Source organism: Trachymyrmex cornetzi, unplaced genomic scaffold (genome assembly GCF_001594075.2).
Source record: "Trachymyrmex cornetzi isolate Tcor2-1 unplaced genomic scaffold, Tcor1.1 scaffold99, whole genome shotgun sequence".
Lineage (NCBI taxonomy): Eukaryota > Metazoa > Arthropoda > Insecta > Hymenoptera > Formicidae > Trachymyrmex > Trachymyrmex cornetzi.
The window spans coordinates 1,139,319-1,153,456 of record NW_017300343.1 but is presented as its reverse complement, the minus strand read 5'-3'; the positions used below and the strand labels follow the sequence as shown (position 1 = coordinate 1,153,456).

The 14,138-nt window shown below is 32.9% G+C and overlaps 1 protein-coding gene across 3 annotated transcripts in view; it reads right to left on the bottom strand.

The window, feature by feature from the left end:
- The window catches only part of tei (irregular chiasm C-roughest protein teiresias), a 371,551-nt gene that overhangs the window by 237,692 nt on the left and 119,721 nt on the right, over positions 1-14,138 (bottom strand). For all 3 annotated transcript variants that reach the window (XM_018521735.1, XM_018521737.1, XM_018521736.1), the window contains exon 3: positions 2,669-2,704. In XM_018521735.1, the coding sequence (XP_018377237.1) occupies positions 2,669-2,704 (36 nt within the window). The remainder of the gene's footprint in view (positions 1-2,668; positions 2,705-14,138) is intronic.

Sequence of the window (14,138 nt, the reverse complement as noted above, 5' to 3'; positions counted from 1 at the left end):
TTTAAACAGTATTTCTACGTACACAGAGCTCCTCTCACACTCTACGAAATATCGAACGTTCTGTTAAGCTGAGCGTCTGATTCGTCAGAAGTCTACGATGGCATCGCGACCGCGCAAATGAACGTGATATAGCGGAACACTTCAGAAACGAACTAAAAATTCAGCGGTGTCGTCGGAGAAGACGGGGGCAATTTAGCTTTCTACAAGAGAGCAAGAGCAAGCCAAGCTCAAGAGATTTCCACCCTCCCCTGAACAGCTATATAGGGAAGATACGGTATGCGTGTCCTTTGACGAAAACATCCGTACGAACCGCTGACATAAAAGGATCCCTCCTTCCTCTTTCTCGTCGGTATTCCGTGCCGCTAACAGAATACATTACTTTTTAACGACTCGCGCCAGAGACGTTCTGGTCCTCTCCGATAAATAGCAAATTTCCAGCGCAACGCGAGTTCGCGACTCCAGAAATCAGCGAAATAGCGTTATCGAGAGCGAACGACGGTGATGACTAAGAATCGGTGCGAACGATTCAATTTGAATAATGTCACGCGCTACATTACTATAGATTACCGCTTATGAAAAATGTGTATGATAAAAAAGAAACGTCTTTTATCAATCACGTCGTGATAAAACTCCACTCATTTTGTTACCTGTTATTTTTAGACATGATTAAAAAGAATCGTTACACTACTTTTTATCTTTCAGTAAATCTTTAGACTTATATGATTACTCTCTAAATCTGAACCAGTGGATAATCACTGACATCAGTGCCAAGTATGCCACTGGTAATCAGTGAGTGAAATGTGAAATCTAACCTAGCTAACCTTTATTGTGTGATGTAATTAGTAATCTTATTTTAGTGCATAAATTCAATGAATATAATATTAGAAGATTGAAATTAACATATAAATATCAATATTTTAGGATATATAATGCTCAAATCTTCTTTTTCTTTAATTGAATTTCACTGATTATCCAGTGCCAGATACGTCACTGGGTGAATAGTGGCATATTTGGCACTGATATCAGTGATTATCCACTGATTCAGATTTAGAGAGCATAATAACGTTTTAATAAAATTAACTCACTTTTATCCTATTTCATTTCATCGGTATATAAGCATATCTATCGCGCATGAAGTGGCACGAAGTTAATTATATATCTATGTGCGAAAGCTATAAATTAAATTCGTTTACGTTGAGTACAATTGCACAATCAGAAAAAAAGGAATAAAAATCGGCAACTCGATTAATAGCAATCTGAATTAGGGTTGAAGTAGAGCGCGTGTTTACACGAGTGTGGACCAAACTCAATTGTTTTCGTGAAAGAGTAATGTCACGAATCCGAATAAAAATCAAACTGAAACTCATCGGAAATAATTTGCGTGCCGCACCTACAACAATCGTGTATTTTTTAGCGTTATGGACACAGCAGTCGAAAGTTGAAAAATTGGCGCGTTTTAACGACGAGTGGAGATAGCTTCGACTGCACCGAAACGAGCACGCGAAAAGCCGCTAACACCCCGCTTCAATTTTCTTCTGCGAACCCCTGACCGACCGTAAAACGCGAGCGGCCGTTTGTACAGGCGTAATGTACCGATAAAGCACTCATAGAGTTCGTCACAAAATCCATAACATATTCTCTTCAAACGCGTCATTTTGTGCTGCAGCGTGCGATTGCAAAGCGTGGTACTGCTTTTAAAGCGGATTCTGATACAAAGAGAGAGAGAAAGAGAGAGAGAGAAAGAGAGAGAGAGAAATCGCTCAAAATACACAGTAGCGGCTGTGCTATTCCCTTGTAGTTAGAAAATGCAATTAAAAGATTTGGATGATGTAGAATTGATGTTCAATTGCGAAATATGATGCACATCCCGCGTGCGTTCGATCTAGCGTGCGTGCCGCGATGAAATTACGAGAATCAAATTTAACAATGCTTTAATCACGCTTTAATATTTTTATTTTAGAGTCCTATGGTTCGCAAGTTAATGAAGTAACATACCAGCGTTTGTCCCACGTCGATATGGGCCCGCAGAACGTGAATAGCTTACGCTAATTACGCTAATGAGCGCACCGAAATGTAGTACAAGCGATCATGAGTTTTAGCACTCGCGTTTAGTCCGCGCGCGCTTTTAGTATTTCGTGCGGACGCATTTCCGAATTAAATTTTATGCCTATAGAGTTTGTTAAATCGAATCGATATATGTATTCTTTATCGCACACCGGATTACATACGCTTGATGTAACACACAGTCCACGCGCGCGGCGGTGTAAATCGCATGGTTACATGTTCAATCGGTGGCACGATAATCGTGATGAATAATAAACATTATTACGATAATAATTATGATAATATTATTATTTTACGTTAATACAGTGATAATAAATGTAATTAATATTGCAACGTAAGCATAATCCGTAGAACACAAATGATAGAAACATTCTTGATAAACGAAATAATAATATAATGTTATATATCATTATTATTCATTCTTCCAAAAAATTCAATTCGCTAATTTTCCGGAATTTGCATTTAAAATATTACAATATTAAGATATTAAATATCAGAAAGCGCGGTGCGAGCATCGTTCCAAGTCGTAGTATCCGAAGAAAGATATACTTTCGTTTTTATTAGTCAGGTTTTCTTAAAAAAAAATTAACTAAACGAAACTCACCTCCTCTCGGAGAATCCGTAGGTCGCTGTCTTAAGCCTGCAACAGAAAAAGAATTTCTTTTAGTCTAATACACGATGAATTAGAAAGAAAATGATCATCTTTAACGCGTATTATCTTCTTATTAATTAATGTAGCAGAGAGAGGAGAGAAATAATATATAACAAAATTTAATAAATTACTTTGGATAAGTATAATACACTATAGTAGCACAAATTATATAAAAGTATAATTGTTACCAATCAAATTCTGCATACAAATTAAATTCATTTTCGTAAAGAAAAGAAATATTAATATTAAAACAATTTAACGTAACTTCAAAAAACAATTTACAGGACAAAACAAAACATTTTGGTTAGCCGGTAGGTACACATACCTAGTGTATATTGCGGTTTTACTTTGTAAATAGTCGCACTATCAATTTCGTACTCAGATAAAAAAAATATTTATTTTTGACGGTACGAGATTTACGTTTATGAAATACCGTAATACAAATAACATGTTCTACTTTTAAGTTAAATTATTGATTTTAATATATAAAAAAAAGCTTATACTAGATTTATTTAAACATCAAAATTTCAAACATCGATCATTCGTCGGCAATGTAAATTTTATCCTTCGTCTGCAATCTGAGTCTATGAACTTTAGTACAGATTTTTATATTGTTCGAAACTGTATAAAAAGTTGAAAAAATTCTTACACATGCATTTGTGAAAACTCCAAAAACGAGTTTTTATTATCATAGAAGTTGAATTGAATTTTACTTATTCTTTACAGATTGAGAAATTTATCAACCAGAATTCATATAATCAAAAAATTGATTGTACAAAGTCCAATATTTCTTATAGAGGGATCAATATGTATTCGAATCTAAAATACATGTTTAAAAATAAAATTTATTAAAAAACATTATTTGTAAGGAACAAAAGAAAAAAACCAAAATTTATTTTTTTAATTCTCTGAAAGAGATTCGACAATTAAACAATATTTGCAGCACAATACATACGTATATTCTGTAATATTAACGTTTTTAGCTGAAGCAAACAGAATAACAAAGTTTGTTTGAGATGTCTCAAGATCGCTCCCATGACCAGTACGTTCTGATTTCGACATTTTCCGCCATTGTTATACTGGTCGAAACTACTAAACCAATTGGTCGGGACCAAGGCACGGAGGTGCAATCTAAACTTTCGAATTCTACGAGTTGTAGCCCTTGAGGCCCTCGTGTAACCCTTGCAGCGGCACTTTCACAGCCGCATCCTGGATTGCACGCTCAACTAGATTAATTTTACGAAATATTCGAAACCTACCACAAAAGCCAACCAATTAAGGGGATCCTAAACCAAAGCTCGAACTCCGAAAAATCACTAGATGTCGCGCCGCGCGCCGCACATCGACATGTCTTTTTATACTACCACAGCAATATCTCACGCAGCCTATGATACACGCAGTCACACGCACGTGTCAATTTTCGTATTGCGAATTCATCGCGATAAAGAGTCTAAATTTAATTCTGAAAACTCGACGTTGTATATTTGTGCAAATTACGTAACTGTGAATCATTATTTCGTACGTACAGGTTGCAAAACTTTCATATCAAGCAAATGTTGTCACGACTTGACAGCTGAGACGCCATGTTACACTAAGAAATGGTAAAAAATATATCGATTTCGAAATTTTTGATCATTCTCAGCGTAGACTCCAATTCACAGTCACGTATTAATGCGTATACTTTAATCCTGGAAAAGGATTTTCGAATCCGTGAAAGAGAAAAAGAGTATTCGCAATACAAAAATTGTACGTATTTTAGTCGGTAATACAGGACTTTAGGATCCCCTTAATTGCTATATAAATTCATAAAGCGTGCAGTTCTTGATATTTTTCAACTAATCATTTTAATATGCAGTAGGATCACGATCAAACAAGAAAATTAAGAACGTGTTTTAAAGAAACTGCCTTTTCTGTCATCTTAAATTTTAAAAATATAAATATAAAAGATTGACATTTTCGCAATTTCATGTCACATAATTTTCTTTTAACTGAGATTAAAAGCTTAAATTTTATTAGTTTTCATAAATAACAGCCTGTCTGTTCCTCATTCTTCGAAGCATATAGTATGCTAGTGTAGCTTCCTTTTTTATCTTCTTTACTTCAACGTTAACAACCTGATAGGTCCTTCATGCAAAAATTGCCAAGGGGAGCTGCGATGAGTAACAAGCCGATTTACGGATTTACGCGCCCTCGTATTCCTCTGGGACTGATGTAGTTGCGAGAAGCATTGCACCTCTGAAATGCTTCATACAAGCTCTCTTCCGAAAGAGACAAAATTTCTCGCACGTGTTCATCTTGCACTCTTTACTTTGCGAAAGAAGAGATAAGCAGAATTAAAACACTTACATACCTATCAACGTGTAAGCCCACGCACATTATTTTGTGTTATGAACTTTTATATTTTCTTAATTTTTTTTGTATTTATTAAAATATAGTTTCTCAATATATGCATTATAGTATCATTTATTAATATCAACATTTATTATAATATTTATATATATCTGTTATTGCCTATAATATAAATATTATTTCATTATCATTACATAAAATTTTTAATACACATAATTTAAGATAAAAAACATAATATTAAGCCAAGATTAAAAATTTCAATTTGTGACCATGTAGTACTAATCTTAGTTAAAATTAGTCCATGACAAATTTAAAATTTATTCATATTTATCTATTTAAAAAAAAATGTTTTGCAATCATAAATTAGAAGAGAGTACATTTTCTATATTTTTATAATTAATATTACATAAAGATATTAAAAATAAAATACGCTATCTTAAGTCCCATAAATATAATATTTGCAGCTAATTAAAATATCAATTGAAATAATTGTTATTTTAATCAATACAGTACACAATTCGCTAATAGAAAATTAACTTTTTCTAAATCAGTATATCTGTATTACTAATAATGTACCCATAATAAAACTGTTGAAATAATGTTGATAATGTGACTCAATTAATTTTAATTAAATGTAGAATTGATATAGTTTGTTTTATTATACATACATATACACACATAAAATTTGAATTTCGTATCCCCGTAATATAATCAGTTGCAGAAGGAAGCTTTTCAACGCTTTACTACACGTTAGTCACTTGGGATAAAATGTTTACACGGTTTCCCTTGGATAATCCATCGCGAATAATCACACAATAAACGAAAATACAAATTGGATCCGTTTTAGATATTATTTGTGCTACTATCTTCTGCTTGTTTACAAGAAGATAGTATAAATATGAAGACATACTTTATATTATTTGAGAAAATTTCTTAAAATGTTTTGGTTTTATAAAACAGGAATATCATGTTATTAAACTCGAGTTAATAAGTAGTGAGTTAGAACAAATATTTAATTGTATTTAAAAAAGAATGTATGTACTATCTTTCTCTCTTTCTTTGTGTGCAGATACTTAAAATTAAGATAAATTTGTATCTCTGTAAAATAAAAATATTATACTTTCTTTTATCAAACCTTATATTATTTATTTTACATTTAAGTAAATTAAAAATATTGCTAATCATACATAGATTCAGTTTTGTATACTCTCTAAATCTGGATCAGTGGATAATTACTGATATTAGTGCCAAGTATGCCACTATTCACTAATCACCCAGTGACGTATCTGGCACTGGATAATCAGTGAAATTAAATTAAAAAAAAAGGTTTGAGCATTATATATAGCCTAAAATATTGATATTTATATGTTAATTTCAATCTTCGAATACTATATTCATTGAATTTATGCACTAAAATAAGATTAATTAAATCACATAATAAAGGTTAACTAGGTTAGGAATTTCACATTTCTCTCACTGATTACCAGTGGCACCGATATCAGTGATTATCCACTGGTTCAGATTTAGAGAATATTATATATATACATATATATATATAAATATAAGTTAAAAAACAAAGAGAGAGAAAGAGAGAAATAAAGAGCCTTTAACTTTGTCCAGAATAGAAGCTATGATAAAGTAAGATTCAAAGTTACCAATTTAAAAGGAATTAAAGTTCTTCCACTTTATACGATCAACGGCTTTTTTTACTTTGGATAATTTTCATCTGGAATTCTAACCCTTAAAATTGAACCGTGTAAATTAGTCCTCTGGCATACACAGCCACGTTTGAACTTTATCTGCTTTTGAACTCAACGTCAGGCCCAGTCTCTGAGTTGCCGAATTACAAATCCGACATAGAGCACCGGGATAAAGGCAACGAATCCTGACGCGAAAAACGAAGGAAGCGAACGGGAAAGAGGAGAAAAAGGAAAAGCGAATCGAATGTATTTCAATCTCGCTCGTTCCTGGCCACGCCGTTGGAGTTTTGGAAAACTTTCGCTACTTCGGGTTCGTCCGGCTGACTGAGTTTTTCGAAGCGGCTGGCTATAGAGAACAGACGATAGTTTGGTAAGTATGCACGTTCCTACAGTCGGATTCCGATCGACAAGCTTCTTGCTTCAAACTTGAAAAAGAGCAATATTTGGCTTTAACAAAGCGATTTTGGAAACGAATGATATTATCATTTTAAAGACAACGGAAATTTTATGCATTTTACAGTCTCATTTCACTACTATTACAATTTTTATAATCAGTACAACATATTAATGTCGAGATTATTATGATTAGTAACTTTTGTTTCTGTTTTATCTTTCTTAAGAAAAGTACGAAAATTGTATACAAAAACAATGTTTTAAATTGTAAATAGAGGTTGGCGTCACACATATTTTCTTAATCCTACTTAATTCTTTTATAAACTTTAAGTCGTAATAAAGGATGTAAAAATCTTTTAAAACATAAAACATATAAACTGCACACAAACATAACACACAATATATATCTCCTTTTTACATCATTCAAGAATTTTTTTTGTTTGTAATGAATTAAAATCTTCAATATTTACTATAAGCAACTACAATCATAAGATATAAATACAATAAAAAAAGAATATAAAACGGAAATCACATAATGATATAAAGCTGCATGCAAATAAAAACGAGTAAATACCTTTCGCAATAAACTTTAATAGTCAGATGATATCACGAGGAATTATAAATGCGACTGTAAGCAAATAACTGCTCCAATAAAGATGAACAAACGGTACCTTACATAAAAATATAAGTTCTCTCCGTTACACGTACGTGAGCGTTCAATCGCTTCTTATGCCATTTACTCCCCCCTCCCCCTCTATATACAGCGCGGAACGATCAACATCCGTGGAAGATATCGCCCTCAGATCATATCCCATGTGTTCATCTAGCTCGCCCTTTCGACATATCGCGCACCTGCTAGTACAATCGATCCTAAAACAATCGTGAGCCCGAAGTTTCGCTTCCATAAATTCGAGTCGGAAACGAAAGAACGTACGACGATGATTAATCGATTGCCGTTCACTCGATTTACGACGTTCGGGAGTCCAAAGCGATCGTTGAGACTCGAGAACGAACATAGCATACGAGCGAGAATCGATCATCGTGCAAGTAACATCGAGGAGAAACGTCGAGGGTTATCTGTGGAAAAGGATCATGTGGATCACGCGAGAGTCGCATAGAAAAACGATGAAAAACGTCGTCATCGGGGACAACGACGACGTCGACGACGACGATGACGATGACGACGATAACATGGACGACGACAGTCGATAGCGACCATTCATAAGCGAACTCGCTACTGACAGCGTACAGCTCAAACGACAATATGTATCATACGTATGTATGAGTAGGGTTGTAAGTTCCACAAGCAGGAGAAGCGAGAAAGATAAGAGAAACGTGGGTAGACTCGCGCTGCTCGTAGCGTCGATAAGAGATCGCACCCAACTTAAGCGCCTTGCACCCCACGAACGAACAAACGACGGCGGTAACCCTTACGAACGATCGAGAGGCAAAGGTGGAGGAGAGAGAGAGGGGGGGAGAGGGAGAGAGCGAAACTACCACTAAGGCGAATGATATTCTCGGGACGGTTCCTTAACACCTCTGAAGCCACAAAATATTTCACCTATATGCGCGACGATAGATATACGCCGTTTCCAAGTATGATGACCGTACTTTGCGAGCCGATACCGGAAAAAGAAACTCGCGATTTGTTTTACGAGATCGTCCCCGACGATGTTCGACCACGTTTCGCTCTTAACCGAACCCGTTCGATTTATCGTTATTATTCGAGGGACGATTTGCGAAAAGTGATGTGTATGTATATGTACATATATATATATAGAGTGACCATTTTTGAAAGGTAGAAAAACTGGCTTTTTCCCGAGAGAAATTTAGATATTGAAGCGCACGCTTGGCACATATACAGGACTTCGTTATTATACTGAACTAAAGTAAAGCGAGTCAACTGGCATTTTTAAAGAATTTCAATATCAAGATATTTACGAAAAATTCTAAAAATTTTTATTGATACATTTAAAAAATAACTACATAAAAATGTTTTTAAATGTATTCGATAACATTTTTTTGTAAATTGATTGAATTAAATGTATTTGTTTGCACACCGTCTGCTGTGATAATAAAGCAATTATGGTACTGAAGATATTTTCACAGCCAATTTAATTATTGAATAACAATGGTAGCGTCTTTAAAGAAATTTCGTTTCACGAAATAATTAAGAAATAACAGAATATACGATATATTACATACAAAGATATATTTTATTATATTTATAATACTTTCTTTAAAAAACTAAATGCCTAATATTAGAATAAATATAGTTGTGTAATATACGATAAATAATTTTGATTTTGATAGATTGTATTTCAATATAATTACGAGTTATTTTAAAAAACTAATTCATTCAATAACTAGTTCAAAATATTTCAAGATCATTTGTGAATTCGTGAGTAAGACCTCAATTTCATTTTGATGAAATTCACAAAGCGGATTCTTGCGTGCCATGCGCTTGAAAATAATTTCTGCTTTTGAAAATAGTCATAAAAGAGGCAAGCAGAATAGTCAAATTAAATAAAAATTTTTAAAAAGCATATGCAACGTGCGTTATACAATATACTCTTTAAAATTTTCTTTAAAATCTGATATATTTTTAGAATCGTATCATATATATCCCATATAGGGGTGAGTAATATGGCTACTCGTAGGAGGATTACTACTATGAAAAAAATATTAGAAATCCGAAATATTTATTTTTCATATTAAAAAATAAACTTTGTGAAACCTTACATTTTTGCCGTATATCCCATAGGGGTTGGATATATGGCTACTCATAGAGGGAGGGGGGGTACGTACGGCTCATAAAAAATTTATAGATAATGCATATAAATAAGATGTATAATGACACAATAACTTATAAAATGTGTTTATAAAATTTTATTAAGAAATAAGAATGGTAAATATGTATATGAAGTAATGAATAATAATAACAATCTTCCTACATATATTACAAGTGTTATAACATGAGGTACATATTTCATATAATGCGTTTATTGCATTTAGTGCACTGAATTCAATCTGCGCACTTTGTATGTTTTGGGCATAAATTCCGCTCGCTAAAAATACCGTATATCCCAAACAGGTGGGATATACAAGACAACAAACTAAACAAAGAATACGAAAGCAAAGCACTTGTATTTTGCTATACAATATGCTTTACTATTCCACTACACGTATGTATCACGAAATAACCATTAAGTCTTTTACACGCCCTACAGTAATCATTTTACGTAGACTTTAATTTATGATGGCGTTACTTATTACAGTGACAAATCGATTAAACTCACAATAATTTCGTTAATATTAACAGTAAGAAACTGAAATCATAACACAATACTAATATAACATAAAGACATGTAACAGAGTAGTTGCGGGAAAATTACCCCCACTCCTCCTATTTTTTCTGACTTCTGCAGCATAAATCCCAGCGCGGTGTATTTGCCGGAGTTATCCTATGTATAGCAATATACGTCTTATATTAAATATGTATAAATCAGAAATATTCTTCGCACGCTAGTTGAGGCACAATCTTATACAATACTTATATATATAGACATTTTTATTAGATTCATAAGATTTATTTTTCTTATCTGTTATATTATTATTTCTCATCTACTATATTACTCTGACATAGTATGCATAATATCTTCAATAAAAGCACGTTTATAGCTTTGTGTTCAAAAACATGCGAAACGAGAGTTCTGCCTTTGACACCAGATCGACACAAAACAAAAAAAAATATCACAGATTTACCGTTTCACTGGAATGGAATATCCATAATACATATAAAAACTGAGCGAAGCTGTCAAAGAGAACGCAATCCAAAACGTACTTCAGAAAGAAATTAATATCTCATTCAAATAATGGAATATTTATGTTATGCTTAACAACATATGCGCATTTCCCAACAAATAGCTGTGAGGAAGTATACCATACAGCTGCAGTGTAACACAATCCATGTCATAAGATAAACATTCAATTTATGAAACATATACATACATTACATTGTATTTAAATTACATTGTATTACATTGCATATATAGAAACATAATATTCCAGAAATTATATTATACACTTGTATAAGAAAAAATTCTGCTTAATTTTAAAAGAATAATTATTTCCACAAAATAATTTCCAAAATAATTTTTTTAAACGTCTTCTCTCTCTCTCTCTCTCTCTCTCTCTGTTATATTTTTTGTAGAAACTATATCGGCACTAAAAAATCAATATATATACATGTATATAGGAAATGTACGAAATATGTTATTATTTCGATATGTGTGGAAATTCGAATAGAAATCTAATAATCAATATGAAATTTGATAAATATTGCTCGTAGATTGACTCTCTCAAAACGATCAATAAGCAAAATATCGGCTTTGGAATGACGCGTGAAAATCGATAAAAGACAAATCATGGGTGTCAAGTCACGTAGAAAAATAACGAGTTTGCAACACCGAGGGCTTACCAATTTCATGTTCATATGAGCCGTGCTCGCTCGCTCGCACGCTCGTTTGCAGACGATAGCGAAGCACCAACTACATCGTTGGAAGTACAAAACTTCATTCGAAATTGCTGTGACATATCTCGTGCATACGCACACGTGTGTACGCATGACGGTGATATTCCCAAATCGGCTCGGCGGATGAGAATGTTACGGTGGTGAACGCGCGTGGCAGCTAACGCGCGAAATGGAACCGAATGACCGGCATAAAGAGCAAAAAACTACGAGTGGAGAACGTAAAGCGAAAAGGAATATGGATAAAAATGGAGGAGAAAGCGGCATGCGTTCCAGTTAACCGCGGCCATTTTGGTATAAATCAGCGGAAGTACGAATTTATAAACACAATGCATTGAAAAATGTGTAAACGTTAAATATTTCTTGAACTTTTTATAAGTACAGTTTGGACATAAAAAATAGATTTGTTATTAAAAAATCAAGAGTGATAAAAAAAGCAATACGTGTTGTTTTTTTTGTGTTAAAAACAGTATATAAAAATTTTACAATAAAATTTTCTGTTATTTATATCATAACAATAAAATAAAATTAATAATTACAATCTTAAAATATTAATGAGAATTTCTACTAGAAAAAAAGAGCTACTTTAAGACTTCGCATGACAAGTTTTTTTGTGATAAAACTAAGATCGTATAATGTTGTGCACTATTTGAATGTTTAAGAAATATCGTGCCAAGCACAGCGAAAATTTGTCGATGCAATGGCGAGAGTACGTGTTTTCCAACCAATATCGGTAGTTTGCACAGTAGTTTCCATTGCAAGTATTACATCGCAACATGGCGTTATTTCTAATGCATTTGCATATCGTTTGTTGAAGAATTGCATACGTTGAAAGAAATCAAAATGTGAAACAAACATGTAGAAAAAGCAGAAAAATACGCTTGAAGATATATTTCAATCCATTTATTTAATTCGTAATTGTTGGATTGTAAAAAATATATGACTCGTTTTAAATCTAAATAGATATATAATAAACAAATGTACATTAAAAACGTAAAATCTTAGATAAAATCATAAAATATTTTTAGTAAATAATAATAACATATAGCAATGTTTATCTATTAAAAGATAAACTAAATTTTTATATTAAAAAAGGATAAAAAATAACGTAATTATTAATTTTAAAATCTAAACAAAATTATGTCCAATTTGCAAAAATTAATTATGTGATTCGATACGATTTGTTAAAAATATGTTGCATTTGAATAATCGTCAAAGGAAAAAATTATTTTTGATCTCAAATTCTTGCAAATTGACATTCAAAAGAAAAACATTAAAATGTATGTAATATAAATTATCTCTCATAAAGTCTTGGAGAAATGTTAATTATAAGTCAATAAACGTAATATTAGGGACATCCGGAAAAAGTAAACGCTAAGTATATTTGCTAACTCGCGCCAGATGAGATAAAATAAATCTCATGAGAGACCGTAATGAAGGAACACATTCGCGCGAAAAGATCTCAGAAAAAAAAAACGAAGAAAAGTAAATATAAGAAGTATATGTAAGTACATTTAGGAAAGAAATTTCCATTGCCTGACTCCGTGTACTTTTCTCTCACAGATATAAATCACTCATAAACACTTTCCAAGAGAGTTAACCCTTTTATGACGAGATTTCCTCCGAAGAAAGAAGCGTAAGAAGAATAATTTTTATTTCCTCTTTTTCATTTTACTTCATAATTAAAAGAATTTCTCGGATAAGGAAGATAATTTCGAGAAAACACATAATCGTCCCTCGTTCTGCAAAGGAATCAAGTGAAACGTACACAAAGATTATTTAGCACGTATACTAACAGTTTGATTAACGTACTCGTACAGTATATACTGTATAGCTCTAATTATTTGTACGATCGTGCGTGAAATGCGATTACGCGATTACACGCATGACCGAGGATAAAAATTGAAGCGTTGCTCAAACGACGCACGGGCGTGAATAACCGCGCTAATAAATATGCCGGAACGTGAGGCTTCATAAACATCCCCCATGGAGAATTCCGAACGCGCCGCCGTAATCGTTAAAGTGAAACTGAATCTGTCGGCGTATATATATACACGCGCGACGTACGGAGCGAGATTTAACGTTTCCCGTAAAATAAGCTCTCGGATGACAATTCAGGAAGACAATACCACGCTTTACGAGTCTGTTTCTACGGCAAGGGTGTGCCATGTTCTCGATTCGCTCAATCTTCAGAGTTAGCTGTTTCATTCCTGAAACCATTGTTATTACAGTTGGCACTTTATAGAGTTGAATAATCTTAGAAAATTTCCGCTACTGTCAAAATATCACTTCCGTGAATCGGAAAGAACAACAGAATTTTCTATCATCGTATAAAACGTTTGAATTACTTAAATATGCCGAAATGTACATTTCACATTTTTTAATGTAATCTCTTTTTTCCTATAATCCTTAAAAAAATATATTTATATCATTTAAATATCAGAACAAA